The sequence below is a fragment of the Lactuca virosa genome, chromosome 1 (genome assembly GCF_052849685.1).
Source record: "Lactuca virosa cultivar CGN04683 chromosome 1, Lactuca_virosa_CGN04683_v6, whole genome shotgun sequence".
NCBI lineage: Eukaryota > Viridiplantae > Streptophyta > Magnoliopsida > Asterales > Asteraceae > Lactuca > Lactuca virosa.
Window position 1 is genome coordinate 74511317 of NC_136426.1, and position 22567 is coordinate 74533883.

The 22567-nt window shown below is 37.3% G+C and overlaps 2 protein-coding genes across 7 annotated transcripts; one reads left to right on the forward strand and one right to left on the reverse strand.

The window, feature by feature from the left end:
• Positions 1 to 16: 16 nt before the first annotated feature.
• LOC145146370 (uncharacterized) lies at positions 17 to 2191 on the reverse strand. 5 transcript variants are annotated; one of them, XM_079074996.1, is made up of 8 exons: positions 2023 to 2191; positions 1676 to 1948; positions 1201 to 1520; positions 982 to 1067; positions 759 to 905; positions 555 to 657; positions 342 to 475; positions 17 to 210 (listed from the first exon to the last, which is right to left on the reverse strand). In XM_079074996.1, exons 3-8 carry the CDS (start codon positions 1436 to 1438, stop codon positions 118 to 120), a joined length of 801 nt encoding a protein of 266 aa, XP_078931122.1. In that variant the 5' UTR covers positions 1439 to 1520; positions 1676 to 1948; positions 2023 to 2191; the 3' UTR covers positions 17 to 117. The 5 variants fall into 5 exon arrangements, with proteins under 5 accessions (XP_078931122.1, XP_078931120.1, XP_078931119.1 ...); XM_079074994.1 differs by lacking the exon at positions 1676 to 1948 and having other exon boundaries at positions 1201 to 1525; XM_079074993.1 differs by lacking the exon at positions 1676 to 1948 and having other exon boundaries at positions 2023 to 2190.
• A 17001-nt stretch (positions 2192 to 19192) lies between these two features.
• Positions 19193 to 22543, forward strand: LOC145146426 (golgin family A protein). Of its 2 annotated transcripts, XR_013727387.1 has the most exons (2): positions 19193 to 20524; positions 22393 to 22543. XR_013727387.1 is itself a non-coding variant. In XM_079074999.1 (1 exon), the coding sequence occupies exon 1, from the start codon at positions 19328 to 19330 to the stop codon at positions 20084 to 20086; it is 759 nt and encodes a 252-aa protein (XP_078931125.1). In that variant the 5' UTR covers positions 19193 to 19327; the 3' UTR covers positions 20087 to 20590. The 2 variants fall into 2 exon arrangements, 1 of the variants encoding a protein (XP_078931125.1); XM_079074999.1 differs by lacking the exon at positions 22393 to 22543 and having other exon boundaries at positions 19193 to 20590.
• Positions 22544 to 22567: the final 24 nt, after the last annotated feature.

Consider the following 22567-nt stretch of genomic DNA (forward strand, 5'->3'; position numbering starts at 1 on the left):
ACCAAACAAATATAAATTAATCAATAATCATGTGTTGTACGTGTGAAAATAAATGTACAACAAACACAACATAATGATAATCTCTCTCTTTCTCTCAATATATGAATATACAAATGTTCAATACAGACCCAACATTCTTAGCTCTGTGACATGACTGGGGTCAAGTTCAGTAACACCCTTGTTCACTTCTCTGTCTTCAACAATGTACTCCTATTATAGCAACCAACTTTCCTCAATAAAAATTTAACAATTACAAAAACTCATAATATATATATATATATATATATATATATATATATATATATATATATATATATATATATTAGCAGGCTTTTGTTAACCTTTGTGAGTTCTTGTTTGGCAAGAATGTGATAGTGTCGTTCATTGATTCGTTGTCCACATATTATGGCTATAAAGAAACCATACAGCAACCCCACCAAAACAATTGCTAACACTGAAATTACACAACATGACTCTAAATTATCAAAATACAAAAACCTAAAAATTAATTTCCACAAAATGTAAAACAAGCAAAGAGATAGAACTGGACTTACCAGCCATTGTATAAAACCCATAAGGGTGCTCTTCATATCCAAACATTTCTCTCAGTTCATCTCCATAAAATTTGTACACCAACACACCTAAGAACGCCACAATCTGCTCAAAGTGTCCAAACAAAATTCTTATGTTATAACACCAAATGGTATCAAGAACATACAAAGATAAGATCATAAGATAAATGAGTTGCATTTGCATACGAGTTGAACAATGACAAAAATGAATGCATGATCTCTAGCAACCAGCAATTGAAATTTCAATCTCAACCACCATCTATCAGGAGGGACATTTGCACGTAGTATAAACACTGCCCTACATTCTGTGCAATGAGAGAAAGCAAATCCTTCCTGCAACAATGGTGGACACACATCAGCAATAATCAATAGAATCAAGTTAGTGCTATTAGCATGTTTTAGAACATACCCTGGTTGACCTCCAATTGTCTAGACATGACCTGTGGACATATTTCTGAGTGCCTCTACAGTGACATGGTGCAATCAAATCATCTCCTGTAAATCAGTTAAACAGGATAAGAAATGAATCTTCTTAATCACATGATTCACATCCTCCATAAAATTGTTTTTAACAGAAATTTGAAGCTTTATGAAGAAGAAAGAGCTCCAGAGTTACAGAAAAACAGACCTTCTGTATCAAGGCATATGCGGCATTGTGGTTGGTCTGAAGCAACCAGACTAGTATTTTCATTGGCATCAGAACTTTGTGAATCTTCAACAGATATGGAACAATCACTGCTACCTTCGGTTCTTATTTCAAATGTAGATGAATGGTTGTCAACTCCCTCTGCACTTCTAGACTCGTTTAAGATGGGTTCTGTTTCTGAAGAGCCTTCTCTTGGACTTTCATCTGACATTAATTGCATCTTGAGAAACTTGGAATTTGGATCAAAGTAAAGCTTGCAAAGAGGTTTCTCCTATGTACCATTTCAACAGAAACTCCAAATCCTGCACTAGAATCAGAAAATGTAATTAGGATTGGAATTGGCAATAAGATACCTGCAAACAACATCCAATCCAAAACTATTTGTAATGAATCACTTTGGTTAATCATATAATTCTACCATTGCTAAGCCAAAATCTCCCTAGTATCTCCACCTAACCTATTATCATACAGCCAGCAGATCTTGAAATGCTCTTTGGAAGGCTACTAGCTCATAGCATAGCAGAAAGAGGACCAGAGTAAGATTAACAATAAGGAATAGAAACAGCTTGAACTTTCCATAAGACAGTGACGCTTAAATCAGAAGAAAATAATTGGTTGTAGCAGTTGGATACAAATCACGGCAATGAAGAATTCAATGCTCGCACAGGTGTTCAACAATCCATTAACATCAAAAGCATAAAAAGTTATTACGATCCACACATGTAGCAATCTGTATGTGCTGATTATGAGATATTGAGAAAAAAAATTGCAGAAAAATTAGGGATAATTGGGTGAGGAGCTGACCTAGCTTTCAAGAAATGATAGGTTTTCTACAGACATTTGAGGATCGTAGGGCTGAAACAAGTCTTAAGGATTGGCGGCAGATGGAGATTGGGAGCCTGAAGGAGATCACCAGAAAGACCTGGATTTGATCAACACGAATAACGATGACAAATTAAACTTTTGTCGTTATCCATAATTACTTACAACTTTTATTCAAGAAAAGTTGTGTATTTTTATTTTATCTTAAAATGTGTTAAAACGATAAATCAAAGATTATTCGTTAAAATAAGAGTAAAACAAATAGAGAAACCGTAATCTAGCCATATTTCTAAATAGGAAAATTGATTAATATAACCCTTTTTTTTGTTGTTATTAAAAAATATAACTTTTTTTTTTTTGCAAAATGACCGCTTGGTTCGGAATTGGGTTTTTCAGACCCGATTTCAAATTCGGTTAAACGGTTAGATAATTCCGACCCCATAAATTGGTTCTCCTATAAATACCATTTAACCCGTTTTGGACTAGACTTCGACATCCCTTGTTTCGGATTACCCTGCATCCCATTCTCCCATTCTGAACACTTCTACAACTATCCTCTTGAAAGAGAGGGGTGCCTTCGGGAACGCGGACACAGGTGTTGCATGGCTGTCGTCAACTCTGATAGCAGTGAAGAAATGCAGTTTTTATTTGTAAGTTTCAAATTTGTTTCTAATTAAATGCATTTATTTTAGATTATACGTTAAAAAATATATAGTTTACGCAATTATATAGGTATTATAGGGTTTTCTGTGAATTTTAATCGTGTTAATACAATTATAGAATTAGATGGACTTATACGTTTATACTATATGATACATCGTTATCAAAAACCCTAATTTTAGCGAGTCTGGAATCCAAAAATCATGCCTAGAATACAATAAACTGGGTCTGGAATTTTGGTCCAGAATACCGTACCCGGTTTTCGGATTCCGGAACATACATACAAAAATCCTAATTCCGGAATACAATCAAAATCCCTACGAATACAATCAAATACTCTAACTTTGCTCTGGAACATACATACAAAAATCTTTAATTAATAATTCTTTTGATTGTAGCACGATAGAACATACGAAGCGGTTGTTACTACAACCTGCAGACCTAAACTTGGGCGCGAAATTAAGACGCACTTACAAAACCGACCAGTTTGTGGGCGATGTTTAGGCAATCATGTTTTGGTGATTACATGAACATGTCGATGGGTGTCGAATGTCACTGATAACCGAGTATTTTCCCATAACCAAATCATGTCATTGATTTCAATATATATACACGTACAAATAGATTTTTATTGAAAAGTAGGATGGATTTTTATTGAAAAGATTATGAAAGGGGATATCATTTTGAAGAGTGGAGGAGGGAAGAATATTTAGAAGATGAGTCGCCATGTGAAGAGCTTCAAACCAAAAGGTTGGAGGTAAGTGGGCATGAAAAAGTAATGTACGGGTCATATTGTTTAAGGTTTTTAACATGCGTTCGGATTTCCCATTTTGTTGGGATGTGTATGGGCATGAGAAACGAATGCGGATTCCATTTTCGTTGCATAGTTGATGAAATTGATTATTGTTGTATTCTCCCCCATTATCGCATTGAAAAGATTTAATTTCGGTTTTGAATTGAGTTTTGACATATTGTTGAAAATGGACAAATTTGGCAAAGACATCATATTTATGTCGTAACAGATACACCCAAACAAAATGAGAGAAATTGTCAAGAAAAATAGCATAGAATTTTATTCCACTAGTACTTGTAAGTGGAGATGTCCAAACATCATAATGAATTAATTCAAAATGAGCACTGGAAATTGAATCAGACAAATAGAAAGGTAACTTGGTGTGTTTTCCAAGCTGACACGCATGACATAAGTGCAAACTTTTAGAGTTTTTACATGGAAGCAAATTACGAGAAACTAAATGTTGTGAAATGGGACGACCAGGATGACCAAGATGTTGATGCCAAAGAGTTGGACTGAGAGAGAGCAATGCTTGATTTGTTGGGGTTGTAACAGGATATAGATTGTCAGATTTGTCACATCGAATGAGGATTTGTTTGGTCTGAAGATCCTTCACAGAAAAACCAAATGGATCAAATTCAATGCTACACGAATTATCTTTAGTAAAACTACAAACATAAATGAGATTTTTGATGATATTTGGAGTGACGAGAATATTTTTAAGAGAAAGTGGGCGATAGGGATTAGAAAAAGAAAGATCGGTATCACCCATATTACTTACAACAATTTTAGATCCATCACTGACTAAAATAGAAGAAGAAGAAACGTGATCACTAAAAGTTTTGAGAATACCTGCTTCTGAGTGAAGATGAGCAGCGACCCCCGTATCCATGTACCAACCGTTATTGCTTGGGTCATTTAATTACATTGAACTAAAAAATTCTGGGAGAGCGGTTGGTTGACTTTGTTGTTGGGGAGTGGTATGTGGGTCGAACCATGTTCAAGGAGGAGTGGGCTGAGGTTGTTGCTGAATCGAGGCAGTGAAGGCCTGCGAGTTATGGGCTAGCCCAGATTGACGGTATTGTTGTTTTTGAGAGTTATTGGGTCAGGTGGGATTTTGGGTACTTGATCGCTGTTAGATAGGAAGGGGGAGTAGGTCGGCATGCTGAGAGGATGAAAAAGATCCGGTGGCGCCTGCGAGCAGATACCACTCAAATCCTCATCCAACGGGTATGTTTTGAGGCGGACCAGAACCTCCACGGCGACCACCCCTGCCGCCGTTTCTACCTCCTCGATTACCTCTGCCTCCACGAGCACCACGTTCTCCACTATTCTTGCTGCGAGAAAAATAGGGCGGACCTGAGCGAGATCCGACGGTAAGAACGGTGGGTGAAAACGAGTCAAGATGGGAGTGACCCGGATTGCAATTTTGATTTAACTGGATGCGTTGTTCTTCAACTTGTAAGATGGAATGCGTATCGGAAACGATGGCAGTGGTTTCTGATGTCTAATCATACTTGCAACATGATCATATTTAGGAGACAAACCATTTATTGTATAAATCACAATGTTCTTTTCAGGAACTTCAGCATCGAGATTTTCAAAAAGATCAACAAGGGTTTGGATCTTTGTGCAATACTCAGTAACAGATAAATTGCCCATGGATATATTGCACAACTTAGTGTCGAGTTGCATAGTTTTCGAATCTTTGTTGGCTCGAAAGAGAGATTCGAGATAGGACCATAATGCAAAGGCATTAGGTTTCCGTTTAGAAGACAGTTGAAGGAGAGAGGGTGAGAGAGTACCATATATCCACATTTTGACTATATTATCGATGCGCTACCATTCGTCCATGTCCGAAGAAGCTGGGTTTTTTGGTTCTTTGAGATGATGACCAACACCAAAGCCATAGCAATGAGTTTCAAAAAGCTCTCTCCAAGAGTCGTAGTTCATTCTATCAAGATCAAGAATGATGGGGATGGATGAACGTATATTAGCAATACCATATGGTTTTTCTGTGATTGGCGTGAATGCAGAGTTCTTTGGTGGAACTTCTCCTCCAGTCATGATGCACACAGAAAAAAGAAGAAGGAATCTCAGATCAGAAAGCAAGAGGCAGACGAGAGGAAGAAGAGAAAGAAGGAGGTAAAATATGAAGGGAATATATTGCTCTGATACCATGATAACAGAGTATTTTCCCATACCCAAATCATGTCATTGATTTCAATATATATACACGTACAAATAGATACAAATGGGCTAAGCCAATACAAAATACAAATGGGTTGCACTATATAAACATAAAACAATATACACTCTAACAATCACTATCTTATGTGCAAGGAAGTTACTACTTTTGATCGAGTTGACCTAGAAGAGCTTCTATTTCCGATTGGCGACTATCGAATTTGCTTTGACAGGAAAGCATTATGCTTGGTCACCAGCTTGGGATTCGAGGATTATTTCCATTCCAGTTGTGGTTTTGTAGAATTCGGAGAACGTGTGTTTCCATTTATGTCACTTTCATGTTCGGTGAGTATAGTTGACCTTACGAACGTGTTCAATAACTTACTTCATCAATTAAGCAATAATGATGTGGTGAGAGTCTTTGTGTTGTATATGTTAGAGCAAGGATTTTAGGGGAAATATCTGCGACGGCTAGTTACTAATGAACATATGACACTCGTCTCTAATTTACATGAGTTTAACAGGTATACAGTTTTTTACCCACATTATATAAAAATGATAATTATTAGGGAAATTGAGTAATCTAACCCTTATTAAGTGTAATTTTTTGACATAGCTACCCGTGGGGCAGATTGATATGGGATTTCACTTACAAACAGATGCGTACTGTGTTTGATAAGATTGAAGACCATTTGAACCCAAATGCGTCAAGAATTGGCAGTAGACACACATATACTCTGTAGGGATTTGTATATGCATTTAAGGTATGTATACTATGTTTAATAAGAGGTTTTAAACAACAAGTATTGTAACTTTGTTAACTTGGTAAGTTGTTTGTCATCTTAATTTTGTGGATTTTGATCTTGGAGACATTTCCCAATAGTAGTATTGTTGGTTCCTCTATAATGGGTGTTATCCCTCAGGCAGTTGCATACCCTAGGATGGGGTGGTTGTATGCACCTGATTATCAACACGTATTCTCGATGTTACTAATGTATGTAGTTTAGTCCACCATATAATTTATAAGTTGGTATGACATAAATAACTTCATATTAACCTTTATATATTGTTTTTTTATGCAGCGTCCCCCCAACGAGTTGTTGCAGCCTACTGCACACGAGCGAACTGCTAGGTGGTGGGTTGACATTGTCCAGTGGATAGATGTCGCATATTACGCTAATGTTTGAGTTATGGTTTTCTTTATCCATGTTTTAAAACAATTTCCTTATGAAGATGTAGCAAAAACAAGTTTATCCTTCTAAACAACATTTTGTAGAATATTATGATATCGTACAAACATCACTACGAGTTTTTTAAATCAACAGTATCATGTTGTTGGCTAACTTTTTGACTAGTATGTCTACTATTAGACTTAACATTACTTTTTCCACTTGACTTTATCATACTTGAAGATTCACTTTTTTGTTGACTCCGAGGGAAACAAAGTGTCACGGTTTCTACTTGTGTGACCGATCCTTTGGCAATGTCTACATTGTTATGAATCCGACCTTCACCTTGGGATAGGATACAGTTATGTTTTTTAGGTCGTCCAGCTTGTCGTTTATCCGTCAATGGTGGAAAAACAACCATGACTTCATCCGGTTCTTCGTATTAGGCTGGAACTGGCCCATGAAACATAACATCTACATATGTTGATCGATATGTTTCCATTGTGAAGTACGATGACACCCATGCATTGCATTGTTGATATATCAGATCCTTGAATACCACCACAACATGAGTACAAGGTATCTCCGACCATTGCCATTTCCCACACGTGCAGTGGCTGAGCCAGGATCAAAGTAAAGGTGTATCCCAATTTTTTTTAAGGTAGCCCAATTTTTTTTCCGGAGTACTTAGGTTTCCCCGATTCGGTTTTGGTTTTAAACCCAAATCTTAATTGAATTCTTAACTAACTTCAAGTCTTGTTATATAAACATGAAGTTGAAGTATATATCTTGATGTTTTGATACTTGAATCGATGTGGGAGTCAAATAGATATCAAATAATGTGTAACATCCAAAAATATGGTCCCAAAATTTTCTTTTTTATAATAGATAAAATTTAGTATTTCAAACATCATCCATACATCTCATCAAATCAATGTATCAAATGTATCAAAATCAGAGTAAATATCAAATGCAGAATCTCCATGGTGTGTGCGATACGGTTAGCTCGAGTTCTTCCCCTTGGAACCGGAAGTACCTGAAACGTAAACTGAAAACCGTAAGCACAAAGCTTAGTGAGTTTCCCAAGATACCACATACCAACATATCATATAACGGGCCCCGCCCAAATAGATACGGGTGCCGCCCACACTCACATAACGGGCCCCGCGCAATGAGATACGGGCCCCGCCCACGCTCACATAACGGGCCCCGCCCACACTCGCAATACGGGCCCCAACCAATAAGCATACATATACAAGCACATACAAGTATCACACAGACAACGAGTATATAAACATAATCAACAAGGGTCGGCCTTTGTGCCTTAGACCCACTAAACCCGGTGAGGAAAACTCACCTCGAAAAGCTGAACGAAACGAATGATCCCTCACTGCTGGTCCTACAGCTCCCCGAGCTATCACTTACCAAATAAAAGTTGATTAACATTCGGGATCTACCTCATAACCAAAAATCCCTACATGTGGTAAAAGCCTATTTTACCCCTATCATAACTTGGTCCAAGAATGAAACCCTAAATCACAACCTAAGGGCCCAAAAGTTAAACAATCCAACATATGCCCCAATTTCTAATTGGGCCCTATCCCTCCACATGGGTCTTAGCCCAAGGCCCAATAATGTTTCCCTAGCCCAAAGATTCGATTCCAGATGGCCCACTAAAGCCCAAGACACAAAGTCCAAGAAAGTAGCCCAACCGAGGCCCAAAAGACGCGAAGCCCAAATCCATTGAGTATGTTGGGCGTACTCGACTGTACGCTAAGCGTACAGGCTACATGGCTTGTACGTCACACGTACTGGCTTGTACGCTCAACGTACTCACCCATTAAGCCATAATCCCATGAAACACTTAAATTCGTAAGACATAGGGTTCCAATCACATATCTGAGCCATATGAAGTGTCCTGAACTATAAAGTCGACAACTTGATGGCTTGCATAACCCAAACTCGAAAATGACAATCTACTTCCATAGAAATGACCAATACTCATGCATGGATGATTCAAAGCCTCAAAGATGGCAATTTTGTGACTCAAGGACCAAATGAACACCAAGAATGGCAACTCTAAGCTCCATAAATGACAATAACTCACAAGATCTCATCTATGGGACCAAAAAGACCCAAAAACTCAAACAAGGAAGATCTAAGCATTAACAAGGCAAGTTCTGAGCTTTATACCTCGAATGAGTGCCAAATGATGAAGATAACCCGGATCTTCAAGCTCAACTCCGACCACTCTCCTTCACCAACTTCTTCTTCTACTTTCCAAGGCACCAAACTATCAAAAATGCACTCCACAAGGTCAAGAACACACCAAGATGATAAAGGGGTATTCTGATCAATACTCCTTTTATTGAATCCTTGGCAAAAGTTACCGAATATGCCAAATTTCTTTAAGACTTACTTGACACTCGCCAACAACTAGAGAAGACCTCCAAGGTAGTCCTTAGTGAGAAAAGTTCCATGGTTATTATGGAAGGGATACAAAGGAAGATGAGAGATCTTGGACGCCTTACACTTCCATGTGAATTTGGAAATAACATGAAGACATATGCTTTAGCCGATTCTGGAGCGTGTATAAATTTGATGCCATATTTATTTTATCAAAATCTCAACCTTCCAGAATTAAAGGCTACTAGAATGACAGTTCATATGGCCAATCGTTTAGTGACTCATCCTCAAGGCATAATTGAGGACATTTTGGTAAAAACTGGAAAATTTATTTTTCTAATCGATTTTGTGGTGTTAGATATGAAAGAGGATAAAGATGTCCCAATTATCCTTTGATGCCCTTTACTTAATACCGTGCGAGCCTTGGTGGATATTCGCGAGTCAAATCTTACCTTACGAGTGGGTAATGATTAAATGACATTTGGCATTGAAGACAGATTCAAGAAAGATTATGCATAAAATAAAGTATTCTTTATGGATGAAGAAAACGAGCTTGAGGAGTTAGAGAAATTGATGGAAAAAGAAATTCAAACAAGAGAACAAGTCAAGTGTACTAAGCCAAGAGCTTCAATTCCAAAGTTCTTTGAGGTCTTTGCTTTTAAAACTCCAAACTCTCTAATGAGTGAAGAAAGTGAAGAAAGTTTGGTATCAAGTGATGAAGAAAAAATTACATAAGACTTGAGAAAGCAAACTTTGGATAAGATGGATGTTGAAGCTAAGGAGCTACAAAAAGAAAAATGAGAACTTGAACTTGTTGTGAAGAATAAAGGGGGGAAACGAAAGCGCGAGGAAGGTGATTCTAAAATGAAGAAGGAAAATTCTAAGAAAGCTTATGTAAGAAGGGTGCAAGCGTACAAGAAAAGGTAGAGGGAACAGAAGGTGCATATGGAGATCATACCCCCAAACAATACCACGTAGGGTGGCACAGAGTCCGACTCATGACTCCATAAAAAAGAAGCGTTTCTCGGGAGGCAACCCGAGCTCGGTATGCATTTTTTTTGCATTTTTAGGATAAATTTTCTTGGTCACACTCCATATATTTTCAAAATCGAGTTTGGGGTCCTTATCATAAAAGAAAAATACTTTTTTTATGAACAACATTTTTTAGAACAAATAATAATGATTTCGTAAATTAAATAATAGGAAATAGACTAGTTTCTAGATGGACCAATTAGACTAAAACAACCCAGACAATTATAGTCCAAAATGCAACAACACATAAAAATTCGGCCAAGTCAAGCCCACGACGTGAGCCCAAGCCCACAATGTGGAGTAATCAAAGTCACAGACGTATGTTCAGAATATCAGTCACTTTCGTTTAAACACTTTCGTTTCTAATATTACATCGTGAACAAAGAACTGGTCCCCGACACTGTGATTTCGGCAGTAAATCTTGTTTTCATACTTCTTTGTTACGTCAATATCATCAAAGGTATGTGTTTTAAGTTCCTCAATATTTAATTTCATTAGATTTTTAGTAATTAGAAATTAGGGTTTGTTCATAATGGAAAATGTTGAAATTGGGGTCTGTTTTATGTGAATCACTGATGCATGCATGTTTAAAAGCCATATAATAGCAGCTTAAACAAACCCCAAACATGGATTTGAGTTACATTTGTCATGAAAATGACCGGCGATAGTATGAAGTTCGTTCCGTTTTCACGACGTGGTCTTCTACACCACGACGTGAAAACTGGGTTTTCAGTTTTCAGTTTTGTTTTAATTGCTTAATCTGTTTGGTGGTTTTGTTGGTTTTTCTTGCTGTTAACTTTTCAGGTACCATGAGACCGAGAAGAACATATTGATGCTCATAGTGCACATCCACTATATCGATTCCCACAAAATATTTCGCAATCCATGCTCAACAATTAAATTGGGATGGTTATATAATCGGGAGTTCGCGTTAGTACCTGTGATTGATTGGTCTTGGCCGAGTGGGGTTGGTATGGTGACGGAATTGGAGCGATATTGGGCAAATCTATATGTAGGATACGAGTTCACTTTCCAATGCAATGGGTGGCGTAATTTATTTTCCATTCAATAATCGGTTTATCGAGAGTTGTCCGTTGAATTCTTTTCCACAATTAGTTTTGAAGAACGGATGGCTGACCCGACATTCAACTGAGCCCTTGCGTTTAGATTCAGAGGTGTCTATCGAGAATGTAGCATATATGTGTGAGTTTGCTTGGCGAATGGGATTTTACACAGAAGCGGAAACATAATCACCATATTTCATCTTATTTTTACAGGGTTGTGTTCGAGACTTCACTACGGGATTGCTTGATGTGTAATTTTGGAGATCCATTTCTAATCATGAGTATAGTTCGCGGAATGCTAGCGAAGGATAGATTCGGTTACCCATCCATCGGTTCTTGAACCACTTGACTACCTTCACCATGAATCACAAACATCACGGTGATAAGCTGCCTTCCCATAATCTTTTCTATCTTTGGAGCATCATCACGTCGGGAGTCTTTTGTGACCTCCCTTACATGCTTGCAAGATTTTTGGGGACGAAGGCGGTAAATTCTCAGCCCGGTAGTCCTATTACTGGTGGACATTTGGTTACACGACTCGCTCGTTCATATGGGATTTTGAGTCCTAACTTTATTCAGAATCTGGCACGTTTCAAGGAGTCGGATTTGACGACTCGATTTTTTAGTCTTTTACGAGTTGTGGTGAATTTTGGTGGGGGATATGTCATACCCCCAGAAAATGATGAAGGACAAATTGGTCAACAAGGGGAGCAACCGAGGCAAAGAGGAAGGATGAACGTAAGAGCATGTGGAGAAAGGGGTATACCACAACAACCTCCTTAACAATTCGTTGGTGGAGTACCAGTCCGACCCGTTCCAAAGTCGGGTTGGTACATATTTGGATAATATCTATGGCGGTATCAATTATCATAATTAAGCAATCGATGTTTTATTTTCATACCTTAACGTTGAGCGACCGCCTACCATGCCACCTCATTATCCTTATATTCTGACATGGGAGGAGCTATGGTTGAGACAGGGAGATTGCGCAGGGCTGAGTGGAGCCAGAAACAAAGATGATGATTATTGATTTTTTATCCTTTTTATTTTTCTTTCTAGTTATTTTTGTTTTCTTCGTTTATTTTGGTGTGTTTTTAATTTGGTATGTTTTAAAACTTGTAACCAAATTGTGTGATGGTTGTTTTCTACTTTCCACCAAATGGTTTGTTTTGTTGCAAATTTATTAGATTATCAAGAGAGAGAAAAGACAAAAAAAAATGAGAGAATAGAGAAAGCAAGAGAAGCCGTGTGTTTTAGAGTTACGAGTCGAAGCCCATAATTTTTTTATAAATGTGGGGTAAATTTCGTGTGCGAAAAGAGATTAGAGAAAGAGAGAGTTCTAGAAAAATAAGAGTTTTAGAAGGGTCTTAACCTATTAAGAAGGTCAATTGCACATTACTTGAATGGAAGAATTATTGCAAAATTGCTTTATGTTCCACCCAGTTTTTACGACGTGACATTTATTTCTCACGCCGTGACATCAATGCCGTTACGATTCAGAATTCGATTTATATCGACACCACGTCGTGACCTACTATTATCACGTCGTGGTTAGCAAAAAATTGTATTTTTACTCTACTCTTTCAACCTTACAATGTGGTGTATGCTTTCCCACACTGAGATGATGTACTTTGAAGATCTTATGCACCACACTTTTTGAAGATGCAAGTTTATGATTCACATCTTTCCGGTACATTCACACGTATCAATGAAGTCCAAGTTCCAGTCACGTACTCAAGGTGTTAAAGTTTTCTACACGCGTTCATAATTGATCTCGCCACTTCTATCCCAGTGGAGTTTGTTCATTTTTCTCCCTTTTATTGCTTTTAAATTATTTTGTGCATACAATGAGGTCATTGTATGAAATAAGTGTGGGTTAGGGGGTCGAAAAAGGAAAATTGCTAGAAAATTAAAAAAAAAAGTTAAAAATAGATTTGAAATAATAACCTTAAAATTAAATCTAGTGATATTTAAAAACTTAAGTTGCTAATGTTGCGTGGGATGATCCAATGCGAGCTCAAATGTTTAATTGAGCCAACATATGTTATAGTATATTTGTGGTTTCCAAAGTTCAGTGAAAATGCATGAGATATGAAAGACAATTTGGTAGTTTATATGACATAATAAGTTTTGCAGCATGTACCTAAAATTTATCCAGGAGAGCTTATGTAGTCATTGCACTTAGACTAATACCTCTACCTAATAAAGGTTGAAGTTAAGCTCCCTTGCTTAATCATGTATGATTTGAGTGAAAAAAAAGTGAGATAAAAAAAAGAGAGAAATTACCAAAAAAAAAGTTGAAAGAATTTTGGAGCGGTCAAAGTATGAAGATCAAAAGATCAAAAATTCTGAAGAATCAAAAAGTCGAAGATACCAAAAATCAAACAAGAAGGTGTTGAAATCGAAGAAGCAAATATCAAAGAAGTGAAGAATTCCAAGAGCTCCATTGTGGTATCAAAAGTTGTAATTTTTCTAGATTATGTATGCTTGGGTAACTTAACCAAAAATACCTTGAGGTTAAGAAAGATTTTCGAGCATGGATTCGAAGGATTGCAAAAATGAGTTTTGTATAAACTAAGGGGTCAAAGTTCATAAGGATTGTGAGTATTTAAAATTGGGAAGTTTTTAGGAACCTTAGACACACATATGCACATTTAGGTCTTGGTATAATGGTTGAGTTCAAAATGGATTGTCTTATGTGATATTTGTGATGAAAGTTTAACTTAAAATAAATTAGTTTTGTTTGGGGGCAAACAAAAGATAAGTGTGGGGTATTTTGATATTGTCATATTTATACACATTTTTAGGAAATATTTTAATACATTTTAAGTAATATTTTGGTTAATTGCAAAGATATATGATACTTATTGAATTAAATTGTATTTTGCAGCCAATAAAGACACCCATGAAGAATAAGGACCAGAAGTCACAAACATTGGAACTTTGGAGGATTGAAGCTTAAAAGAAGAAGATTTTAGCTGAAAACCCCAACTCACGACGTGACATCTAAAGACCACGACGTGAGGTGGAAATTCTAGAAGATTAGCATGCGGAAGGCAGAATCCTTGCACGATAAGGATATCCATCAAGATCACGACGTAAGACCCCTATTTCACATCGTGAACCACGACTTTTGCAAAAATATATAAACTCCTTTGCATTATCGATTGAAAGAGCTTTTGGGAGGAGAGATAGTCTGAGATATTCGTTTTTAGAGGTCAAAAAATTGCACAAAACATACATTTGAAGGAGAAATTGCTTGAAGATTAAGAAATTGAAGAACAAATAATCACATCAGTTTGATTTACTTTAGACATGTCGATTTCTTTTGAACTTGTGTTTTTGTTTTCAGTCATGAGTATCTAAACTTGCTTGCTTTCGTTTAACTAGATGAAACCTTAAATCTATGGATTAGTTTATTAATTTATGGATTTTATAAGTTGGTTTTGTGTTTGTGTTTGATTATCCTTACCTAGCATGTTAAAGTTTGTGACTTTGTTGCTTTAATTCAAGTTAAGTGTAGCTTAGTGACCATTAAATTACATGAACTTGTTTACCTAGTGATTTAGTGACCATTAAATTGCTAGAGCTAGGAGTGACCACACCTAGATTAAATAAGTAATAAAAATAACAAATTTAGTTGTGCTGGAGAACATAATTGTGACCATAATTGTGTTTGCTTAGATAAATCTTACATAGCCCATCTATAATTAATAACTAATTTTGTGCTTGCTTGTGTATGACCATACAAGGTAGTACATGAATTGGTGAAAATATTAGTAAATATAGACTTGAATTGCTAATTACATAATAATTCGTAACCAACTTTAATAATCCATAATTAGTAACTAACCATAGAGAAGAGTCGGATTCGAACTAAACGAAAGTGTTTTTAGTATATTGATTAAAATTTAAAACCGTTAGTTAAGTGCTTAAGTTTTTTTGAATTTTAAAAATCAGATAAAACCCTTTTTAACTATTGCTTGTTTTTAGATAAATATGTTAGTAGTCAGGTTAGTAAATTAAATCTGTTTCCTAAGTTCGATACCCGACTGTTTGTACTATATTATTTGTGAGTAGGTCCACTACCTTAGTTGTAATAGTTAGTTAAATAGTTGGTAAAACTAGTAGGTATAATATTATGTTTATCAACAGGTGAGGGAGATGATGGTGTAACAGAGACAAATGACGATTGGGCGGCAGAGTTAGGTGATGGTGGAGGGTATGACGCATGACAGGAGGAGTCATCTTGGGAATTATAGTCACTTGGAGTAGAAATGCATAAGTCACAAGGTGGGGGTAGCTGTGTTAGTGGACTCTGATTGCATATGTGGGGGTGCTTGATTTGGTGTAGGAATACTTTCATCCATAAAGGTGGACAAATGTAATGAGGTTAATGAAGTAGAGGAACTTTCACTTGTAAATGGAAAGGAAATCTCATTGAATCGAGCATGTCTGGTGATGTAAATTCTAGAAGTGGTTAGATCAAGACAATGGTAGCCTTTATATTGTGATTTGTTCCCAGCAAAGATGCATGGTAGACTTCATGGTGCAAGTTTATTGGTCGAATAATCACGGAGATAGGGAAAGACTTGACACCCAAAAGTCTTGACATTTTCATAAGACGGCACCCGAGAATATAATAGTTCGAAGGGAGATTTGTTGTTCAATATTTTCGAGGGTAGTCGGTTGATAATGTAAGCAGCAGAACTGAAAGCGCCAACCCAATAAGCCGTCGGAGCATGAGCATGAAAAAGCATGGCTAAATGCATCTCAACGAGATGACGATGTTTACGTTCGACATGACCATTCTCTTATGGCGTGTATGGGCATGAGATACGGTGAAAGCTACCATCATCCTCAAAAATCTTGCGAAAGGGTACTATTAACGAATTCTGACCCACTATCTGACTGGAAAACTTTGATTTTTTGGGAGAACTGTGTCTCAACAAACCTAATAAAAGTCATAAGAACTGAGTAAAATGCCGACTTGGTTTTCAGAGGATATAACCATGTAAAACGAGAATAATTATCGATAAAGGCAACATAATATGAATAACCATCAACTGAAATAACCAGGGAAAGTCCCCATAAATCACAATGTACTAAATCCAAAGGATGAGTTGAGCGTTTTGCATTATTATGAAAAAGACACTTTATAGCCTTTCGACAATTGACAAGGCTCACATAAAGTCGGGTTGGGTAACACCGATGTAAGAGATAAATATCCTAGTTTATTCAAAAGAGAAATAACTTCAAAATAGACGTGCCCCAATCGTGTGTGCCATAATTCATAAGATGCGCGATTCGAGGTAGTCACCAATGCATACAGCTTGTTGCGAAGAACGTACAATCCATTCTCACATCGTCCTTGAGCGAGAGGCTGTTTCGTTTTGCGATCCTGAATAGTAAAAAATGGTTGGGACAATAAAATGTCAACCAGATAATCAGTCGTGAGCTTACTGATAGATAGTAAATTCTTTGTGAGACTAGGAATAACCGGTACATCACACAAAGTAATATTAGACGAAACACGAGTGCTGCATGTACACGATATAGGAAGAACATTACCATTACCGAAGGTGACAGTGCCCGAACCCACATAAGGTGCAGGATTAGAAACATTATCCGACAAAGAAGTCATGTGATCGGTTGCTCCAGAGTCAACATACAAATCCGGATTAGAGATATGACATTAAGCAGTAAACGCTTGGGCAAGATCAGCATCCACATGTGGCATATTTGACTGAGCACGGTTAACAAATGTGGCTAAATTAGGACAAACATTTGCAAAATGACCATTTGTCCTGCATAGCTCACAGTGGGGTGGTCGACGACCCCGACCACAACCACTATTGGAGCCTCCATGAGAAGAACGATCCACGACCCCGTTGACCAGAGAAATTTTGAGGAGAACCAGAATTTGCAATGAAGGCATCAGGAGGAGTAGTGTTCGAGCCATGAAGAGATTGTAGAAAAATATCATGGCTTTCGGCGAGAGCTAATAGGTCACGAAAAACCGAGAAAGGTTTGAAGGCACAAGTGGTTGTTGAGAAGGTTTCGAAGGAGGCATTGAGACCACACATGACCCAGTGGTTTTTATCCATGTTATCCACTGATTGACCAATAGCAGCCAATTTGTCACAAATGGCTTTAAAACGACGACCATATTCAGCAACATAGGACGTGCCTTTAGTTGTGTGATGAAGTTGACCGCGAAGCGACTGAATCTGTTCCATGGTGGAGTTGCTGTAAGCGGACTCGAGAGCAGTCCAGATGGAACGAGCAGAAGAGAGATTGAGAACCTCTGCCGAAGCTTCTTCAAAGAGTGAGGAGAGACGAAGAACAACATCCCGCTGATCTGCATCGGACCACGACAGAAAGTCTGGATTCGAAACAGATTTTATGTCGGTAATGATGGTGGCAGGCGACGATTCAGTGGTGCCGACAACATGGTCCTTAAGCTTCTGATAGGAAAGAAGGGGTAGCATTTGATTTCGCCACAAAAGATAATTAGATGAAGAGAGACGGATGGTAATCAGTTGAATGATGATAGACATAGAAAGAGTAACATATGTATTATCCATGGCGACACTTGTAACTAGTGTAATGAGAGGGGAAGGAAAAAGAGATGAGTTCTAGAGAGAAGAAAGAAGTTTGTTAGGCCGATTCCGTGTGAATTATGGAAATCATACCCCAAAACAAGAGGGTTGAAGTGTATTTATATTAACAAAATTTGGTACAAAATATTACAAATAAAATAGAAGATATGAATAAAATATACACCATATTTAAATCAAGATTCTATACGTCTAATAGTTAGGATTCAAATGTATTTATTAGAACATTGAAATAAAACTAATATTTTGTCATTTGTCATAAAAATCATTATATTTTTTCTAAAAAAAGTTTAAATGGTGAAGTTGAACTTCATCACTATCTTGTTCACCTCTCCATACTTGGTGTTAACTTGATCTTTCATGCGGTGCTTGCCACGATCCATTTGCTGATAAAACTGCAAATTAACTCCTTTCCAAAATTGGTGAGACGTTTGTGAATTACAAGTCGTCTTGTCTTCCGATGCATCAACCTACAATTTGGCCAACGTGGCTTTTTCCTCGGTTGTCCACATTAGAATAAGTTGCTTGCCTTTTCTTATGAACCCGACTAAGTTGGGGTTGGATTTATGGAACATATCCAAGGAAAAGGAGTGAAGTTGGGAAATATCATTGGGGTTAAGTTTTGCGTTAGATAAAACAATGACACGTCTCAGGAACTACTCAACCAATTTGGGAGCCTTCGGGTTCTTCGGGTTATCAAACAGATTCGAACCTGAGAACTTTAGTTTGATAAACCAACGCTTTTACCACCCGGGCAAGCTCAAACTTGTCTTTGTAACCCAAGAAATACCTATATATACATATATAATTAACGGAATAAGTTTGAAAATTGGGGACCCTTTAGAATTGGGGGCCCTAAGCCCTTGCTTAGTTTTGCAAATGGTAGAGACGGCCCTGACAGGTCTTGGGGGAGTAGATAAGAGTGTCATGTTGTGGCCGATAATAGATGTTGTGGAATCAAAACAAACATTGTTTCTAGTTGGTCAACTTGAAGTATTTATCCATGAAGATGATTGGTTTCTTACGGATATTGGAGAATTGTTAACCAGTTTAAAAAATATAATTAAAAGAGTATAGAACATTCGGTTTTACTGTGACTAAATGAGTTATTTGGGTTGCTATATTCGGTTTTACTGTGACTAAATGAGTTATTTGGGTTGCTATGTATATAGATTATAGAGCATGAACAAAAATTGTTAAGGAAGGAAAGAGCATAGTGAATTTCTACCGTAAAGTCCAACCCCCACCTCACCGGTTGTGCGGTGAGGATACATCCTCCGATCTTATGATCCAAAAGAGTCGCATTTTAACCCTTACCATATAAAAATCAGTAAATCACAGTACTCTCGCTAACAAATGGATAAAATCATGAAACTCAACATCTCTCTACGCCCCGCCGCTCCTCCTCATAGTTTTCTCAGTTGCTCCTCCTCCCTGAAGGTCTCATGCTTTAATAATATAAAGAAAACAACATGGAATAACGAGATGAGGGCGATTCCGGCTCGGGACAGAGTTATAGACATCGGGAAACACAAAGGGAAGATGTTAGGGATGCTGTCGTCGGAGTATCTGAGATGGATGTCAAAGAATCTGATAACCGGAGATTCCGAGAAATGGGGAAAATTAGCAGAGGATGTGCTGGAAGACGAGGTATACGCGGACAGAATGGAATGGGAGGTGGCGGAGAGACTCCTGACTGGAGAGGGTATGGTGGGGTCGTCGGGTAGTGGTGTTGCCGGCGAATTGAAGGAACTGAGCAAGAGGTTTGGGTGGGACTACGACGACAAGGTTGGGTGGAGCAAGGTTGACTTTAGATTGTTGGGGACATCCAAGGGTGGTCGGTTACCTAGGGTTCAAGATAAGCAGCAGCAGGTCGAGAGCAATCTCAAGAAACCTTCCGGGAAAGGGAGCAGCGGTGGTAGCGTTGGGAGGGAGAAAAGACGAGAGAGGGCGGCGAAGAGAAGGGAGAATCAGACTGCTGTAGCTGGTAAAAGGAACACTACTGAGAAAGAAGAGACGGATGACGATAATGATGGAAGAAAGGTGGAGGAGATTGGCCGGAGCCGATTTCCAGGGCGACAATCTCTTATTAACAAGGTGCTACATGAGGAATGACGATGTGTATAGTATCGAGATTAACAGAATCAAAGAAGATGGGAATTGGGGTTTGAAAAATAACATGTTGCTAATCAATTCTTGGTTTTTCCATATCCATCATATATGTCATAAATTGGATGATATTGGGTTGAACTTGGTATGCCGATTTTCAAAAGGAAGGGTTCAAGCTATCAATTCCAATTTAGGATTGGTACAATTTCAAGGGTGATGGATTAATGGATAGGTTGTTGTTTGGCTTTCTTCAGATGTATGGAGAAATTGAATCTTTTGGAAGTTCGTTTCGTCTCTTGGGTTAAAGATTTTAATCATCTTATTCTTATTCTTATTCTTAATCTTAATCTTAATCAAGGAATGAACGATGGATTGTATTACAGCGAGCTTTGGCAGCTATATTCAAAATATGGGATTGTGATTGATTAGCATCTTGCTAAGAAGGTGAGTAAAGTTGAAAAACCTTTTGAATTTGTGCAGTTTATTAATGTTGATAATGTGGTCTTCCAATGTTGCTTGGTAAATACTAATTGGATCAGGTGGTATAAGGTTTTCGTTATCTGATTCAAACTTTGATTGTCCACCATCATGAAACTTTGTTCCTAGCAACTACCAAATGGGGTTTTCAGCGGTGGGAAACTGGGAATCATTATGTAGAGGTACTGTTAAGAAGGAGGCTAAAAAAAGAGCAGCCAAAATAAAAGATGGGAAAATGACACATTATATATATATATATATATATATATATATTATGGGAATTGTTTCTTATGAATAGTGAACTTCCACAATTTTTATCTATTTTAGTCCCTGGACTTTATGTTGTTTTTTTGGCAGAATTGGTCCCTGTACTTTGGCAACTTTGGTCCTCATTTTTTAGCCATTTTGACACTTTTGGTTATTGTAATCGATATTTTTACATTTTTAAGAAACCTTTTAATATTTAAAGTTTGGTCACAAAACTTTAACGGTTTGACAACTTTGATCCCTTTTTTATGTAGGAACCTTTTAATATTTAAAATTTGGCCACAAAACTTTAACGGTTTGACAACTTTTGTCCTCATTTTTTAGCCATTTTGACACTTTTGGTCCTTGTAATCGATATTTTTACATCTTTCAGGAACCTTTTAATATTTAAAGTTTGGCCACAAAACTTTAACGGTTTGACAACTTTGATCCCTTTTCTATTTAGGAACCTTTTAATATTTAAAGTTCGGCCACAAAACTTTAACGGTTTGACAACTTTGGTCCTCATTTTTTAGCCATTTTGACACTTTTGATCCTTATAATCGATATTTTTACATTTTTTAGGAACCTTTTAATATTTAAAGTTTGGCCACAAAACTTTAACGGTTTGACAACTTTGATCCCTTTTCTATTTAGGAACCTTTTAATATTTAAAGTTTGGTCACAAAACTTTAACGGTTCGACAACTTTGATCCCTTTTCCAAAAACTTGCTAATTCCTACCGTTTTAATTCTTTAGCCATTTTGACACTTCTGGTCCTTGCAGTCAAAACTTTTACATTTTTTCATAAAATCATGAACAAAACGGTCCAGGGCAAAGCCCGGGCTTGTCATCCTTGCACTTTCTACGTCTGTCATATTTATCGATTCGGAAACAACATTGAAAGCTTCTGGCCCCCGCGTAGCGGGGGTAACCTTTCTAGTTAAAGTTATGGCGTTTGTCCGATTTGGTCATTAAATTTTTTTTTTCTTCACATTAGACCATTAAAGTCATGTTTTACCTGTGAATTTAGTAATTTTCCATGATTTTAATAGGTTTACTGGTTGTTTTGAGTAAGTGGCATTTAATATTTAGCTTTTTTTTTTTTTTTTTTTTTTTAAGAATATGGTGACAGTATATAAGCAAATAGTGGGATACCCGCGCGATGCGGCTGCGACTGTTAGTTTAATTTCAGTGAATAATTTAAGTACGAAGATTAACTCACTTCGATGAATAGTTTCCGTACGACATAGTTTCACCTCACAAACATGTCAAATTCCAAAAAAAAAAACCCTTGATGTTAGTGGTTACGATTTCGATTCCTAAAGTTTGGACCCCTAGGGACCGATTCTGTTTCCGGTTCTTATTATTATTTTTTTTTGAACTGTCACCCGATGGGTACTCATTGAACCGATGTTTGAAAGAAGAATTAAATAAATATATTATTATTTAATATAAACTTTTCTTTCTAGACCTAGATGTTGCGCTATTGAAGAATTGTGATGCAATTTTTATTGTGTTTGTATCTGTATTTTAGAATTATATTAGAATGTATGATCATTTAGGTGGTGTTTGTTTTTTGTCCGCAGATCTTCCTGACCTCTTCTGTCTGCGCGGCGCAGACCTAGCACAGACATTAGCCTTCACAGACTGTTTGTTTTTTTTGAAAACTGCAGACCTAAAAATGTCTGCGCCCTCTTCTTGGCGCAAATGTGGACCAGAGTCTTCTAACATCTTAAGACATCTTCTAGCCTAAAAAAACAC

Excerpts from the sequence above, each read along its gene's own strand:
- LOC145146426 (XM_079074999.1), top strand. The coding sequence starts at position 19,328 with ATGGATAAAATCATGAAACTCAACATCTCTCTACGCCCCGCCGCTCCT.
- LOC145146370 (XM_079074994.1), bottom strand. The coding sequence starts at position 1,438 with ATGCAATTAATGTCAGATGAAAGTCCAAGAGAAGGCTCTTCAGAAACA. Across the intron at positions 476-554 it reads TGGGTTTTATACAATGGCTG|AGTCATGTTGTGTAATTTCA; the intron begins GTAAGTCCAGTT and ends TTGATAATTTAG. Across the intron at positions 211-341 it reads CCAAACAAGAACTCACAAAG|GAGTACATTGTTGAAGACAG; the intron begins GTTAACAAAAGC and ends TTGCTATAATAG.